The sequence below is a fragment of the Manis pentadactyla genome, chromosome 3, assembly GCF_030020395.1.
Source record: "Manis pentadactyla isolate mManPen7 chromosome 3, mManPen7.hap1, whole genome shotgun sequence".
Classification (NCBI taxonomy): domain Eukaryota; kingdom Metazoa; phylum Chordata; class Mammalia; order Pholidota; family Manidae; genus Manis; species Manis pentadactyla.
Window position 1 is genome coordinate 134,655,247 of NC_080021.1, and position 15,858 is coordinate 134,671,104.

Here is a 15,858-nt window from a genome sequence, read left to right on the forward strand (position 1 = left end):
TTAGAAGAAATAATTGCTGAAAACTTCCCCACACTGGGGGAGGAAGTAATCGAACAGACCACGGAAATACACAGAACCCCCAACAGAAAGGATCCAAGAAGGACAACACCAAGACACATAATAATTAAAATGGCAAAGATCAAGGACAAGGAAAGAGTGTTAAAGGCAGCTAGAGAGAAAAAGGTCACCTATAAAGGGAAACCCATCAGGCTAACGTCAGATTTCTCAACAGAAACCCTACAGGCCAGAAGAGAATGGCATGATATATTTAATACAATGAAACAGAAGGGCCTTGAACCAAGGATACTGTATCCAGCACGACTATCATTCAAATATGATGGTGGGATTAAACAATTCCCAGACAAACAAAAGCTGAGGGAATTTGCTTTCCACAAACCACCTCTACAGAACATCTTACAGGGACTGCTCTAGATGGGAGCACTCCTAGAAAGAGCACAGCACAAAACACCCAACATATGAAGAATCGAGGAGGAGGAACAAGAAGGGAGAGAAGAAAAGAATCTCCAGACAGTGTATATAACAGCTCAATAAGTGAGCAAAGTTAGGCAGTAAGATACTAAAGAGGCTAACCTTGAACCTTTGGTAACCACGAATTTAAAGCCTGCAATGGCAATAAGTACATATCTTTCAATAGTCACCCTAAATGTTAATGGGTTGAATGCACCAATCAAAAGACACAGAGTAACAGAATGGATAAAAAAGCAAGAGCCATCTATATGCTGCTTACAAGAAACTCACCTCAAACCCAAAGACATGTACAGACTAAAAGTCAAGGGATGGAAAAACATATTTCAAGCAAACAACAGTGAGAAGAAAGCAGGGGTTGCAGTACTAATATCAGACAAAATAGACTTCAAAACAAAGAAAGTAACAAGAGATAAAGAAGGACACTACATAATGATAAAGGGCTCAGTCAAACAAGAGGATATAACCATCCTAAATATATATGCACCCAACACAGGAGCACCAGCATATGTGAAACAAATACTAACAGAACTAAAGGGGGATATAGACTGCAATGCATTCATTCTAGGAGACTTCAACACACCACTCACCCCAAAGGATAGATCCACTGGGCAGAAAATAAGTAAGGACACGGAAGCACTGAACAACACAGTAGAGCAGATGGACCTAATAGACATCTATAGAACTCTACATCCAAAAGCAGCGGGATATACATTCTTCTCAAGTGCACATGGAACATTCTCCAGAATAGACCACATACTAGGCCACAAAAAGAGCCTCAGAAAATTCCAAAAGATTGAAATCCTACCAACCAACTTTTCAGACCACAAAGGCATAAAACTAGAAATAAACTGTACAAAGAAAGCAAAGAGGCTCACAAACACATGGAGGCTTAACAACACGCTCCTAAATAATCAATGGATCAGTGACCAAATCAAAATGGAGATCCAGCAATATATGGAAACAAATGACAACAACAACACTAAGCCCCAGCTTCTGTGGGACACAGCAAAAGCAGTCTTAAGAGGAAAGTATATAGCAATCCAAGCATATTTAAAAAAGGAAGAGCAATCAAACGAATGGTCTAATGTCACAATTATCGAAATTGGAAAAAGAAGAACAGATGCGGCCTAAGGTCAGCAGAAGGAGGGACATAATAAAGATCAGAGAAGAAATAAATAAAATTGAGAAGAATAAAACAATAGCAAAAATCAATGAAATCAAGAGCTGGTTCTTCGAGAAAATAAACAAAATAGATAAGCCTCTAGCCAGACTTATTAAGAAGAAAAGAGAGTCAACACAAATCAACAGTATCAGAAACGAGAAAGGAAAAATCATGACGGACCCCACGGAAATGCAAAGAATTATTGGAGACTACTATGAAAACCTATATGCTAACAAGCTGGGAAACCTAGGAGAAATGGACAACTTCCTAGAAAAATACAACCTTCCAAGATTGACCCAGGAAGAAACAGAAAATCTAAACAGACCAATTACCAGCAACGAAATTGAAGCGGTAATGAAAAAACTACCAAAGAACAAAACCCCCGGGCCAGATGGATTTACCTCGGAATTTTATCAGACATACAGGGAAGACATAATACCCATTCTCCTTAAAGTTTTCCAAAAAATAGAGGAGGAGGGGATACTCCCAAACTCATTCTATGAAGCTAACATCACCCTAATACCAAAACCAGGCAAAGACCCCACCAAAAAAGAAAACTACAGACCAATATCCCTGATGAACGTAGATGCAAAAATACTCAACAAAATATTAGCAAACCGAATTCAAAAATACATCAAAAGGATCATACACCATGACCAAGTGGGATTCATCCCAGGGATGCAAGGATGTTACAACATTTGAAAGTCCATCAACATCATCCACCACATCAACAAAAAGAAAGACAAAAACCACATGATCATCTCCATAGATGCTGAAAAAGCATTTGACAAAGTTCAACATCCATTCATGATAAAAACTCTCAGCAAAATGGGAATAGAGGGCAAGTACCTCAACATAATAAAGGCCATCTATGATAAACCCACAGCCAACATTATATTGAACAGCGAGAAGCTGAAAGCATTTCCTCTGAGATTGGGAACTAGACAGGGATGCCCACTCTCTCCACTGTTATTTAACATAGTACTGGAGGTCCTAGCCACGGCAATCAGACAAAATAAAGAAATACAAGGAATCCAGATTGGTAAAGAAGAAGTTAAACTGTCACTATTTGCAGATGACATGATACTGTACATAAAAAACCCTAAAGACTCCACCCCAAAACTACTAGAACTGATATCGGAATACAGCAAAGTTTCAGGATACAAAATCAACACACAGAAATCTGTGGCTTTCCTATATACTAACAATGAACCAACAGAAAGAGAAATCAGGAAAACAACTCCATTCACAATTGCATCAAAAAAAATAAAATACCTAGGAATAAACCTAACGAAAGAAGTGAAAGACTTATACTCTGAAAACTACAAGTCACTCTTAAGAGAAATTAAAGGGGACACTAACAGATGGAAACTCATCCCATGCTCGTGGCTAGGAAGAATTAATATCGTCAAAATGGCCATCCTGCCCAAAGCAATATACAGATTTGATGCAATCCCTATGAAACTACCAGCAACATTCTTCAATAAACTGGAACAAATAATTCAAAAATTCATATGGAACCACCAAAGACCCCGAATAGCCAAAGCAATCCTGAGAAAGAAGAATAAAGTAGGGGGGGATCTCACTCCCCAACTTCAAGCTCTACTATAAAGCCATAGTAATCAAGACAATTTGGTACTGGCACAAGAGCAGAGCCACAGACCAATGGAACAGACTAGAGAATCCAGACATTAACACAGACATATATGGTGAATTAATATTTGATAAAGGAGCCATGGACATACAATGGCAAAATGACAGTCTCTTCAACAGGTGGTGCTGGCAAAACTGGACAGCTACATGTAGGAGAATGAAACTGGACCATTGTCTAACCCCATATACAAAAGTAAACTCAAAATGGATCAAAGACCTGAATGTAAGCCATGAAACCATTAAACTCTTGGAAGAAAACATAGGCAAAAACCTCTTAGACATAAACATGAGTGACCTCTTCTTGAACATATCTCCCCGGGCAAGGAAAACAACAGCAAAAATGAATAAGTGGCACTATATTAGGCTGAAAAGCTTCTGTACAGCAAAAGACACCATCAATAGAACAAAATGGAACCCTACAGTATGGGAGAATATATTTGAAAATGACACATCCGATAAAGGCTTGACATCCAGAATATATAAAGAGCTCACACGCCTCAACAAACAAAAAACAAATAACCCAATTAAAAAATGGGCAGAGGAACTGAACAGACAGTTCTCCAAAAAAGAAATACAGATGGTCAACAGACACATGTAAAGATGCTCCACATCGCTAATTATCAGAGAAATGCAAATTAAAACTACAATGAGGTATCACCTCACACCAGTAAGGATGGCTGCCATCCAAAAGACAAACAACAACAAATGTTGGCGAGGCTGTGGAGAAAGGGGAACCCTCCTACACTGCTGGTGGGAATGTAAGTTAGTTCAACCATTGTGGAAAGCAGTATGGAGGTTCCTCAAAAAACTCAAAACAGACTTACCATTTGACCCAGGAATTCCACTCCTAGGAATTTACCCTAAGAACACAACAATCAAGTTTGAGAAAGACAGATGCACCCCTATGTTTATTGCAGCACTATTTACAATAGCCAAGAATTGGAAGCAACCTAAATGTCCATCGATAGATGAATGGATAAAGAAGATGTGGTACATATACACAATGGAATACTACTCAGCCATAAGAAAAGGGCAAATCCAATCATTTGCAGCAACATGGATGGAGCTGGAGGGTATTATGCTCAGTGAAACAAGCCAAGCGGAGAAAGAGAAATACCAAATGATTTCACTTATCTGTGGAATATAAGAACAAAGGAAAAACTGAAGGAACAAAACAGCAGCAGAATCACAGAACTCAAGAATGGACTAACAGGTACCAAAGGGAAAGGGACTGTGGAGGATGGGTGGGTAGGGAGGGATAAGGGGGGGGAGAAGTAGGAGGGTATTAAGATTAACATGCATGGGGGGGTAGGAAAAAAGGGAGGGCTGTACAACACAGAGAAGGCAAGTAGTGATTCTACAACATTTTGCTATGCTGATGGACAGTGACTGTAAAGGGGTTTATGGGGGAGACCTGGTATAGGGGAGAGCCTAGTAAATATAATATTCGTCATGTAAGTGTAGATTAGTGATACCAAAAAAAAAAAAAGGGCAGTTCCTGTGTGGTAACCTCCAATGAGTTCTACACAAGGGTATAAAGGGCATATAAAAGTGTAGACAAAGGGTCTGTTTGCGTCTATACAGAAGTTCAAAGCCTAATTGGGCTACCCTGAAAATGAACTAAGATACGATATGAAAGAGAACTTCCAACATCAGCACTCTCTGGAAGACTCATGCCAGAAGATGATCATCAAAAAACCCCAACAACGATCCACGCACTGCTACAGCTGTAGATGCACTCATCCCACCAGCTTCTGGACTTGCCATGGGAATGAGGAAGGAGATATCTAAGCTGGCCTGTGCATACAGTAAAACAACAAATTTGACTGGATCTATACTGTTGGAACTCAACCAAGAATTAGGAGAAGTGCAAATTGTAGCGCTCCAAAATCTTACAACTACAGACTATTTACTGTTAAAAGAACATAAGGGATGTGAACATTCCCCAGGAATGGGTTGTTTTAATTTGTCTGATTTCTCTCAGACTGTTCAAGTTCATTTGGACAATATCCACCATATCATAGATAAGTTTTCACAAATGCCTAAGGTGCCTAACTGGTTTTCTTGGTTTCACTGGAGATGGCTGGTTATTACAGGTATGCTTTGGTTATGTAACTATACTCCTATTATGTTAATGTGTGTGCGCAATTTAATTAGTAGTTTAAAACCTATACATGCTGAAGTTACTCTACAAGAAGATATGTCAAAGAAATAATCAATCTTTCTATGTTTTCTTCCGCCTGCTACTACTATAGCTTTTCTTCTTCCTTCCTAATTACAACCCTTAAATATAATTCGTGCCTCATATCAAATTTACCGAGTATCATAATTCTTCCAAGTGGTAAAGATACCTCAAGACAAATGCTGGGCATAGAAGTCACAGGGCATAAATATGCAAAGAAGTAAAAAGCTAACCTTTCAAACAGTAAGGCTTCTCTCTCACTTACCAACTTTACATTTCCCTGTATGGCCCTGGAAGATGACTGGTTAGCCAGAGACGGGTAAGATTCCTCAAGGGAGGAACAACCTAAGACAGGCACAGTCGCAGGGGGGCCATCAGGTGAGAAATTGGGGATCAACAGAGGTGAGGCTTAGAACCTCACCCCCCCTGTTCTGAGAGAAATCTTCTGCATCTGTGGATGTTTTATTGCCCTTGTCTAGCTTGGATTAACACATAGTCTACAGGCACACACCTGATCATCTACATTTGCTCTCTTACAACACTAAACTTTGTTTTCTACCTTTATCTTGTATCTACCTACCACTTCAGCATTTTATTAAAAATAATAATAATAAAGAGAGAAATGTGGTATCCACATATAAATCAAGTATAAAAACCAAATGAGTATTCATATTTGAACTGACTGTTTATAGTTCATAATGCATGAGCAAAACCGAAAGTTTCTGTGATGACGGCCCTTGTACTGTTCACTATGTAACTTATTCATTATGTAAGAATTTGTTCTACATGTAAGAACTTGTTTGTTATGCCTCAGAAGATTGGAGACTGACGAAAATTAGGCTTGGGGTGTATTAATGATTGTGCATTGAACATTGACTCCCCTATTCAGAATTTTATTGTCGTTACCAACCATTTGATCAATAAATATGAGAGATGCCCTCACAAAAATAAATAAATAAATAAATAAATAAATAAATAAATAAAAAAGGACAGACTTCCAATGGTAAAATAAATAAGTAACCGGGATGTAATGTATAGCATAAGGAATATAGTCAAGATACTGTAACAGCTTGGTAGGGTGATAGCTGGAACCTAGAATTATGTATATAAATGTTTTATCACTGTGTTGTACACTTGAAACTAATGTAATGTAATACTGTGCATCAACTACCCTTCAATAAAAAATAATTATTTAAAAAAAAAAAAAAGCACTGTGTGATTTTGAAATGATTTTTTTTAATGTTTGATAGACTTCATAAAACCATCTGTGGCTGGAGTTTTCTCTTTGGGGTGATTTAAACTGCTCATTTATATTGTTATCATCAGGACATTACTACTATTACTATTATTTTTTTTACTGGTTACAGAACTATTTGGGCTTTTAATTTTTTTGTGAATAAGTTTTGGAAATTTAAATTTTTTTAGAAATACACCCATTTCATCTAAGTTTTCAAGCTTATTGGCATAATTCTTTTGGTAGCATTAATAAAGCTGTGTCTTTTTCTTTTGGTTGGTATTCACCGTATATATGTATAATAATTTTTTCTTCTTTTAAGTTTCCACCATTCTACGACCTTCTGTTTTAGCTGTGTCTCTTGAAAATACCATAAATCTAGACTTTAAAACTCTTCTCTGATATTTTCTGTCTTTCACAGGGCATGGTAGTATATTCACTTCTGAAATCTTGGAGACATTAGAGTTTTAGTGTAACTGTTGTGGCCATTTAGGCAAATAATTCAAAGGATTGGCCATATTTTATCTTCAGTATTATAGTAACATAAATTCTCCAACAAAGATGCATGCTAGCACTTGTAAGGTTTTATTCAGCTTAGTAAGGAAAGATCCAGTAGGAAGGCACAAGAGCTGACTGAAAAAATGTATGGATTTACATAGTTGGGAAAGGGGTTAATGCCAAAATATAAAATTCTTTGTCAGAATGTGTGCAATTATGGCCTTATTCATTGATAGAGTTAGGGGTAACCTTAGCTAAAAAATAAACTGGAATGGCTAGAGGCAGCTGTAAAATAAGCATTTGTAGACAAGAAAATTACATTTGGTAGCATGGGTGTTGTAAGACTTAGAATAGGTACACTTAATAGACAGCAAAAGAGAGGGAAATGCCACGCCTGCTACATTCACTGCCATCAGGATATAGGTATGGGTCTACCAGCAGGCAAGCTGTACGTTTTTCTATGTTCTTCCTTTCCCCATTCCTTCCCCCCCAATCCCTTCCTCCTTATTTGTTAATCTAAGCCTCAGAGGGCCGGCATGAAAACATTAATCTCGCCGTACATCTCCATCAGAGCTGTTGGGGTCAGGTACATTGTCCGGGAGTGATAATTTTGAAAGGAATCTTTTGTTTTTTTATCAGCAGTAGGTCTCAAGAGTGGGCTTGAAATACTCAGTGAACTATGTTGTGAACAGATGTGCTATCATCCAGGCTTTGTTGTTCCACTTGTAGAGCACAGGCAACGTAGATTTAGCATAATTCTTAAGGACTCTAGGATTTTAGGAATGGTAAATGCGCATTGGGTTCTACTGAAAGTCACCAGCTGCATTAGCTAACAAGAGAGTCAGCCTGTCCTTTGAAAGCAGGCATTGACTTCTTTCTCATTCTCTATTGGAAGAAAATGACATGAAATCATATCACTTTCTTCCAACAGAAGCGTGTGTCTTCTCCATTGAAAATCTGTGGTTTAGCATGGCCACGTTCATGATCTTAGCTGCTCTGCTGGATGACTTGCGGCAGCTTCTGCGTCACCCCTTACAGCTTCACCTGCAGTTTTATGTTATGGAGATGGCTTCCTACTTTCAACCTCATGAACCAGCCTCCGCTAACTTCAGGCTTATATTCTGTAGATTCCTTATCTCTCTCAGCCTTCATAGACTTGAAGACAGTGAGGGCCTTGCTCTGGATCAGGCTTTGGCTTAAGGGAATATTGTGGCTGGTTTGATCATCTACCCAGACCACTAAAACTCTCTTCATATCAACAATAAAACTATTTTGCTTTCTTATCATTAGGGTGTGAACTGGAGCAGCACTTTCAGTTTATGTCTAGAACTTCTCCTTTGCTTTCACCGCTTGGCTAACTGTTTGGCACAAGAGGCCCAGCTCTCAGCCTGCCTTAGTTTTCAACATGCTTTTCTCACTGAGATGCATCATGTGTTAACTATTGATATAAAGTGAGAGTTATGCTGCTCTTCCTTTCACTTGAACACTAGTGACATTCACTGTAGGGTTACTGATTTGCCTGACTGCAATACTGTTTTGTTTCAAGGGATAGGGAGGCCCAAGGTGAGAGAGATGGAGGAATGGCTGGTAGGTGGAGCAGGCAGGACACACAACATTTATTGATTCAGTTCACTGTCTTCCATGGGCATGGTTGGTGGGGCCCCAAACAATTACAATAGCAACGTCAAAGATCAGTGATCACAGATCACCATAACAAATATAATAATAATTAAAAGTTTGAAATATTACAAGAATTTTCAAAATGTGACCTAGAGACACAAAGTAAGCAAAATGCTGTTGGAAAAATGGCGCCAATAGACTTGGTTACCACAGGGTTGCCACATACTTCCCAACTTGTAAAAAATGCAGGGTCTATGCAAAGGGAAGTACAATATGTTTGTTTCACATTCTGGGGGATATTTCCAAAATTTACACTAAACCCAAGGCTACATTATTTGCCTCTTTTGTGCATTTTTAAGATCTTACATGAAATTTTACCAAAGTCCTTCTTACTTTACATTATCATTTAATATTAGCTTGTGTTCCTCCCCCATCACACTGACATTAGGCATTTTTCAGCTGATTAACTCCTATTCCTCTACCATATGCTATTAACAGCCAACACAACACACCAGCATACTGAAGTATACACTATCCACTGTGTGTGTGTGTATGTGTGTGTTTATCTCTTGAGGGATAAAAGCTTCTGTTTTTTTTTTTATTAAGGTATGATTGATATACACTCTTGTGAAGGTTTCATATGAAAAAACAATGTGGTTACTCTATTTACCCATATTATCAATTCCCCACCCATACCCCAATGCAGTCACTGTCCATCAGTGCAGCAAGATGCCACAGATTCACTATGTGCCTTCTTTGGGCTACACTGTTCTCCCTGTGATCCCCCACACCATGTGTACTAAACATAATACCCCTCAGTCCCCTTCTCCCTCCCGCCCCACCCACCCTCCCACAACCCTCCCCTTTTGTAACCACTAGTTCATTCTTGGAGTCTCTGAGTCTGCTGCTATTGTGTTCCTTCAGTTTTGCTTCACCCAAAAAGCAAATAACCCGATTAACAAATGGGTAGAGGATATGAAGAGAGAGTTCTCCAAAGAAGAAATTCAGATGGCCAACAGACGCATGAAAAGATGTTCAACATCACTAATCATCAGGGAAATGCAAATTACAACCACAATGAGATATCACCTCATACCAGTAAGGATGGCCAACATCGAAAAGACTAAGAACAACAAATGCTGGCGAGAATGCGGAGAAAGGGGAACCCTCTTAAACTGCTGGTGGGAATGTAAACTAGTTCAACGATTGTGGAAAGCAATATAGAGGTTCCTCAAAAAACTAAAAATAGAAATACCATTTGACCTGGGAATCCCACTCCTTGGAATTTACCCAAAGAATACAACTTCTCAGATTCAAAAAGACATATGCACCCCTATGTTTATCGCAGCACTTTTTACAATAGCCAAGATATGGAAGCAACCTAAGTGTACATCAGTAGATGAATGGATAAAGAAGAGGTGGTACGTATACTCAATGGAATACTATTCGGCCATAAGAAAGAAACAGATCCTACCATTTGCAACAGCGTGGATGGAGCTGGAGGACATTATGCTCAGTGAAATAAGCCAGGCAGAGAAAGACAAATGCCAAATGATTTCCCTCATTTGTGGAGTATAACAATGAAGCCAAGCTGAAGGGATAAAAGCTTCTTAAAAAACTTCTCTGATGTCTATTTTTCCTGTCTCTTTGGTGATATGTAGCTCAGGCAGAACACAAAAACTGTACCAGTAGTGCAGACCGGGTTTTAAAACTTTGTGTTGAGAAGTAGAATGAGCAGTGAGAAACAGGTTCAAATCACAGATGTCAGTTACCATTTCAACTTGCAGATCTCATTTAAACTCTATGAGTTTTAGTTTCCTCATCCATCAGTAACATAATGTGATTTGCTTCACAGAGCTGTTGTCAACTTAACTGGGTTAATGTTTATGAAATGTTGAGCGCTCTGTAGGTTACATTTATCTAACTTGGATTATGTGAACTTCAAATTGTGGGATATAGATACATTAATATTGCCACTGTATGCATGAAATTTGAAGGCTGCACATCTTTTTTATGACTGGGTATATTGTTGGTTCTTATCTTGTTAGATGATAACTTAATGGAAATATCTCTTGTTCTTTCGTTAGTATCCTATCAAATTTACTATTGGTTATGTGCAATAGTGTTTTCTCAAGATAGAAGAAAAAAAGCCTCAGAGGGCTGGGTTGTCACCCATCCACAAGATGTCCCTCAGTCAAGGGCCCGAATGACAGTGGGATTCCCTCTGTCATCTTCTTTGCTTCCATTCCCTTCCCACACTCCCCTTCCTCCCATACACAGACTTTCTAGTATCTTTGATGTGTATCTTTATATCTGTATTTTTTTCTAATAAAATATTTATTGTTTTATGAGTATTTTCATTTATGGAAATGTTTTACTAATCTGGATACAGAGCTGGTCTTTCTGTATTTAGTTTGGGGAAAAAATTGCTATTGTTCTTGTAACTTATTTTTTTACAAAAGGCACAGATTTGCCTTTACTATCCTTTAATCAAATTCAGTGCTCAGTTACCCAATGTGAGGCAAATTAGGGAGGCCTTGTGTTGATAGGGAGGAGCCGCTGGGTGGAAAGGGTAGGGCTGGGACCAGGGCAAGGCATGCGTGCTGACCACCAACCTGAGAGCAAGGACTTCCTTAAATTTTGCCAATGAGAATACCAAGGGGCCGAACTGAGTAACTTGTGCCCACAGGTGTAAGTGGTGGAAGCAGGAATTGAACCTAGGTATTTAATTCTAGAGATTCTTTTTTCCATAATAATTTAATTCACAATGGTAACAAATAAGTGTAAGATAACAGTGGCAGGAACAGCAAGTCCAACCAGATCCCTCCTTTTTCTTCCATGGTATGGCGCTGCAGCCAGTACATGACTGCCCAGCTAGGGCTTTACACAGCCTCCCTTCTATCCAAGTAGGGCCATGTAACTAATTTGGCCAATGAAATCAAGCAGAAATGATGGGTGTCCCTTCTTGGCCAAGTGGTTTTGGGAGGGGGTATGTCTTTTCAACCTTGTACTGGTTGGATATCAACACCCGGAGCAATCTTAGAAAATCGGGGTTGACTGTGGCAAAGCCTTTCTCAGTCAAGGGCCTGAATGATTATGTGGAACGGAGTTTATTATACAAAACAAAAAAATGAACTTCATTGTGTTAAGACACTGAAATTTTGGAATTATTATAGGAGCTAATGTTATCCTACCTAATGCAAACTATGAGAGATATCCAAGATTTATCTGAATAAATTTCTAAAAGTCTTTGGAAAACACATGAGATCTGAATAAATGGATACCATATTTATGGAGGAGATTAACTGATTGCTACAAAGACTATTATATTGTAAAATATTATTTCCCCTAAGTAGCTCTAATTTTGATGTATTACTTGATCCGTTTTATCACTTACTTATCTCTTATTAAACTAAGAAGATAAAAATAATTTGAAAGAAGATAATAAGTGATAGAGACTTTCTCTAGCAGACTGATCATATGTCAAAGCCCATTTTAAGATTATGACTAAGAAGTGGGGCTAACTGACAAACAGGTCAGTGAAATAGAACAGATCAGACACAGTGCACATGAGGGTTGGGCGTGTGACTGAGCATTTTACCTTGGGAAGTAATGGAGAAATGGAAAAAGGTGGGCACAACTAGTTGGCCATTTTAAAAACAACAGTGGTAGATGATTTCAAGCTCATGCTGTTTTCAAAAACCAATAAACAAATAAATTACAAAATGTTATAGGAAAATGTATTTATATCCTCGGAGCTAGGGAACATCATAAAGGACATTTTTTGAAAAAACGTAAGGAAGATATTCACAAACTTGATAACATTAAAATTAATATGTAATGTATGGCAAGAAAACTATAAACAAAGGAGAAAATACCACATAGAGTAGGCAGATAATTAATATCCAGAATATGCTAAAAAAAACTCTTACAAATTTATAAGAAATTTGTAAGAAGATTAATTACCCAGTAGAAGAATGGCAAAGAAATACTCTGGTTATTCACATGTAAACATACGAAAGGATACTGAACTCCAATGATAACTAAAAAAAATGCAAATTAAAATAATAAAGGGATGCAATTTCTTAACCATTAGGATGGAAAAAGTTGAACAAGGTTGCTCATATGAAATGTTGGTCAGAGTGTGTGGAGAAATAATAGCTATATTATATAATAGCTGTATTTTTATGGTGCAGTTGTAAGGGAGGGCACTTTGGCAATAATGTTACAATTTGAAGAGCATATACCTTTTGACACGATGATTACACAAAGATGCCCCAGTTCACCTTTAAAACAGGCTGTGGGTAAAACTGTAACATTTCCAGAGTCTCTCTCCTGGCTTTGGTTCATTTGCATATCCTCAGGGGTGGAGAGAAGTTCATCTCCATGTCAGTAGGTAATTACCTGGGCAACGGAGGGCATGTCTGAACATGAGAGGTTAAGAGGAGGGGCTGGCTGGCTTCTTCTGGAGCAGGCGGGGGTGGGGGAGGGGGGTGGGGGAAGAGTGATGTGCTGGACCGCACTTTGTAAGCAATAAACGGGTTTTAAGCTTTATTTCTCCCTTGGACTGATTTCGGTTTTTAGAGGTATTTTGCCCCGCGATTTTCTTTCCCCGGACTTAACACAGGCCTTCCCTGTCTTTTTCTGTTTTCCCACCCGCACCCCCAGCTGGCAAGGCAAGGGATCAACGTGGTGCTCATCAGTCGGACACTGGAAAAACTTCAGGCCGTGGCCGCGGAGATCGGTGAGTGAAATAAGGGGATGTCTGTGGAGCCCACCGACCAAACCTGCCCCTGTCCTGCCTTGGGGGGCCTCGTCAGCATCCCTAGGTCGCCCCCTGGAGCCTGGGGCACCGGGCCTCTGCGGGGACCCCAGTTCACAATTAAGCGCTGGCGTGAGCGGCTCCAGTCGGCCAGCGAGCCTCCGGGCAGGTGAAGCAGGAGGGGCTCACGCACAGCTGTCCCTCTGCTCTGGTCCCCTGTCTTCCGCCCCAAGATCAGCCCTCCCCCACCCAGAGGCCCCAGCTCTGTGGTGCTTCTGCCTCCCCCTACAGAAGCAGGACCTGTCTGGGATGTCACTTGCCAGCGTCTGTGCTCTTACCCTTGCAGGAGGGTGAGGTTCGATGCCTCAGGGGGCTGTCAGACTTCTAAGAAGGACTTGACCCAGGGCTGCCACGTAGGGTTTTGAAGGTTCCACACTGTGTAACCCCGTGAGACAGAGTTTATATTACAACGTTTTATTATGATCCACTCTGAAGTGTTCTTAGTTGATAATGACCACAGTGTCCCTCTCTGGGTACTTAAATTTAATAATGAATTATTAATTTAGTAATTAATAAACTCCCTAACTCAAAGCAGCAAGTCTTCAGTTATGAAAAATAGACTGTGGCAGGCTGTCTAGGGGACAGCCTTGGGTCCCTGGGGGAGATTTGGGGCAGCAGGCAGATGTGGGAGCCACAGGGCTGAGCAGTCACGCGGTGGAGGCTCAGTGCCCTTGGACCGATGAATTCTGGTTTTGTTCTGTGTCTGGATATCAGAAGTAACTCGGGCCAGAACTGGGACATTCTTCAGTGTTTCCCTCACGATGCTAACAGTGCTTTCCATTCTCCTCTTGAGAGGCAAGTATTGTCTTTGGACTAAAACATCCCCCACCCTCAAACTGTGCCTCAGATCACTTGCCCCAGGGAAGTCGGGTCTAACTTCCAAGCTGAGCCACAGTGGCTGGTGAGTTCCACCTGGTGCGGGCCTGTCTGCCTGAAAACTGCCAGAGAACAAATCCACAGGGAATTGTGGAGGCATCAGAGTGGGATGCCTTTGGGCAGATACTCAGCTTCCCTGAGCCTTCACGTTTGCCTCTGGAAAATGGGGATAATATCTACTTGGCAAGGGTGTTGAGAGGATTAAAGCAAGATATTGTGTACGTAGATCCTTTCCGAAGGCTGAAATGCTGTGTCTTTGCTGAGGGGACCCGACACTGGCTGGGTAGCGCAGCACTGGGCCCCCTCCCTGGGTTTCTGGTTCAGGAGGTTTGGGGTGGAGCCTGAAAATCAGTTTCCAACAAGTTCCCAGGGATGTGCATGCTGTGGTCTGTGGACCCCACTTTGAGAACCACCTCATTAAATCTGTTTTTAGTGCATATACTTGCCACTATAGTAACTCTTACAAACACACAGGAAAACGGTCATTCACAGATCTTTCAGCACAGCACAGCATTTATCTGGGCTATTTCTTGTTCCTAACTGGGGTGGTGGGCTTGTTCCCTTAATGTCACCTCGGGTGGTGCAGGAGCACTGCGGTGCGTCACGGGCAAACGGTGATCTGGACCCTTGTTCATTAAAAACAACTTGTCTGTAATGCAGAGTGTTCTACAGGGAGTAGTGTGAAGATCATACAAGCAGATTTTACCAAAGGCGACATCTATGGGCACATTAAAGAAAAACTTGAAGGCTTAGAAATCGGAATTTTAGGTAAGTAAGTTGTAAAACGCACACCTTGTAAGTGAAACAATTATCTTAGTGACACCTGATTATTCCATAGTAGCTTAAATTTAGCCCATGGTTGTATTTTAAGCAGTAGCATTAAACTGAATATTAAAGTTCAATTCTTCAAGAGGCACATTGTATTAATACATTTATATAGGGTTTTGGAATATAATAAATTTAGATATTTCAATTTTTCTAGCCATATTTTCTAGTATTAAAATAAATTTTCATTTACCAATTATGTCATGTGGCAGGAAGAGGCAATCTCAGAAACAGTGGCTTAAAGGAATTAGTTTAACAGACGAACATTTCTGTGATTGATCCATGAAACAGCAGTTCAGTATGATTGTTTGAGGGTTGTCTCTTTTTCTTACTTAGAAGAAAGACAATATTTTTTCTGTCATGATTTATAGACAGAATATTTGATAACCTCATACATAGTACAGTGTTTGTATCATATGTAGAAGGAAGATTTTAATTTCTAAACTTTCTGCTGAATTTTAAAAAATTCCTTTTTTTACTAATAAAATGTTAAATAC

At 39.7% G+C, this 15,858-nt stretch overlaps 1 protein-coding gene across 1 annotated transcript in view; it reads left to right on the plus strand.

Annotated features, from left to right (window-relative positions):
• The window catches only part of HSD17B3 (hydroxysteroid 17-beta dehydrogenase 3), a 54,509-nt gene that overhangs the window by 24,510 nt on the left and 14,141 nt on the right, over positions 1 to 15,858 (plus strand). Inside the window, exons 3-4 of the mRNA XM_036904392.2 lie at positions 13,507 to 13,582; positions 15,197 to 15,304. Coding sequence (XP_036760287.2) covers positions 13,507 to 13,582; positions 15,197 to 15,304 — 184 coding nt within the window. The remainder of the gene's footprint in view (positions 1 to 13,506; positions 13,583 to 15,196; positions 15,305 to 15,858) is intronic.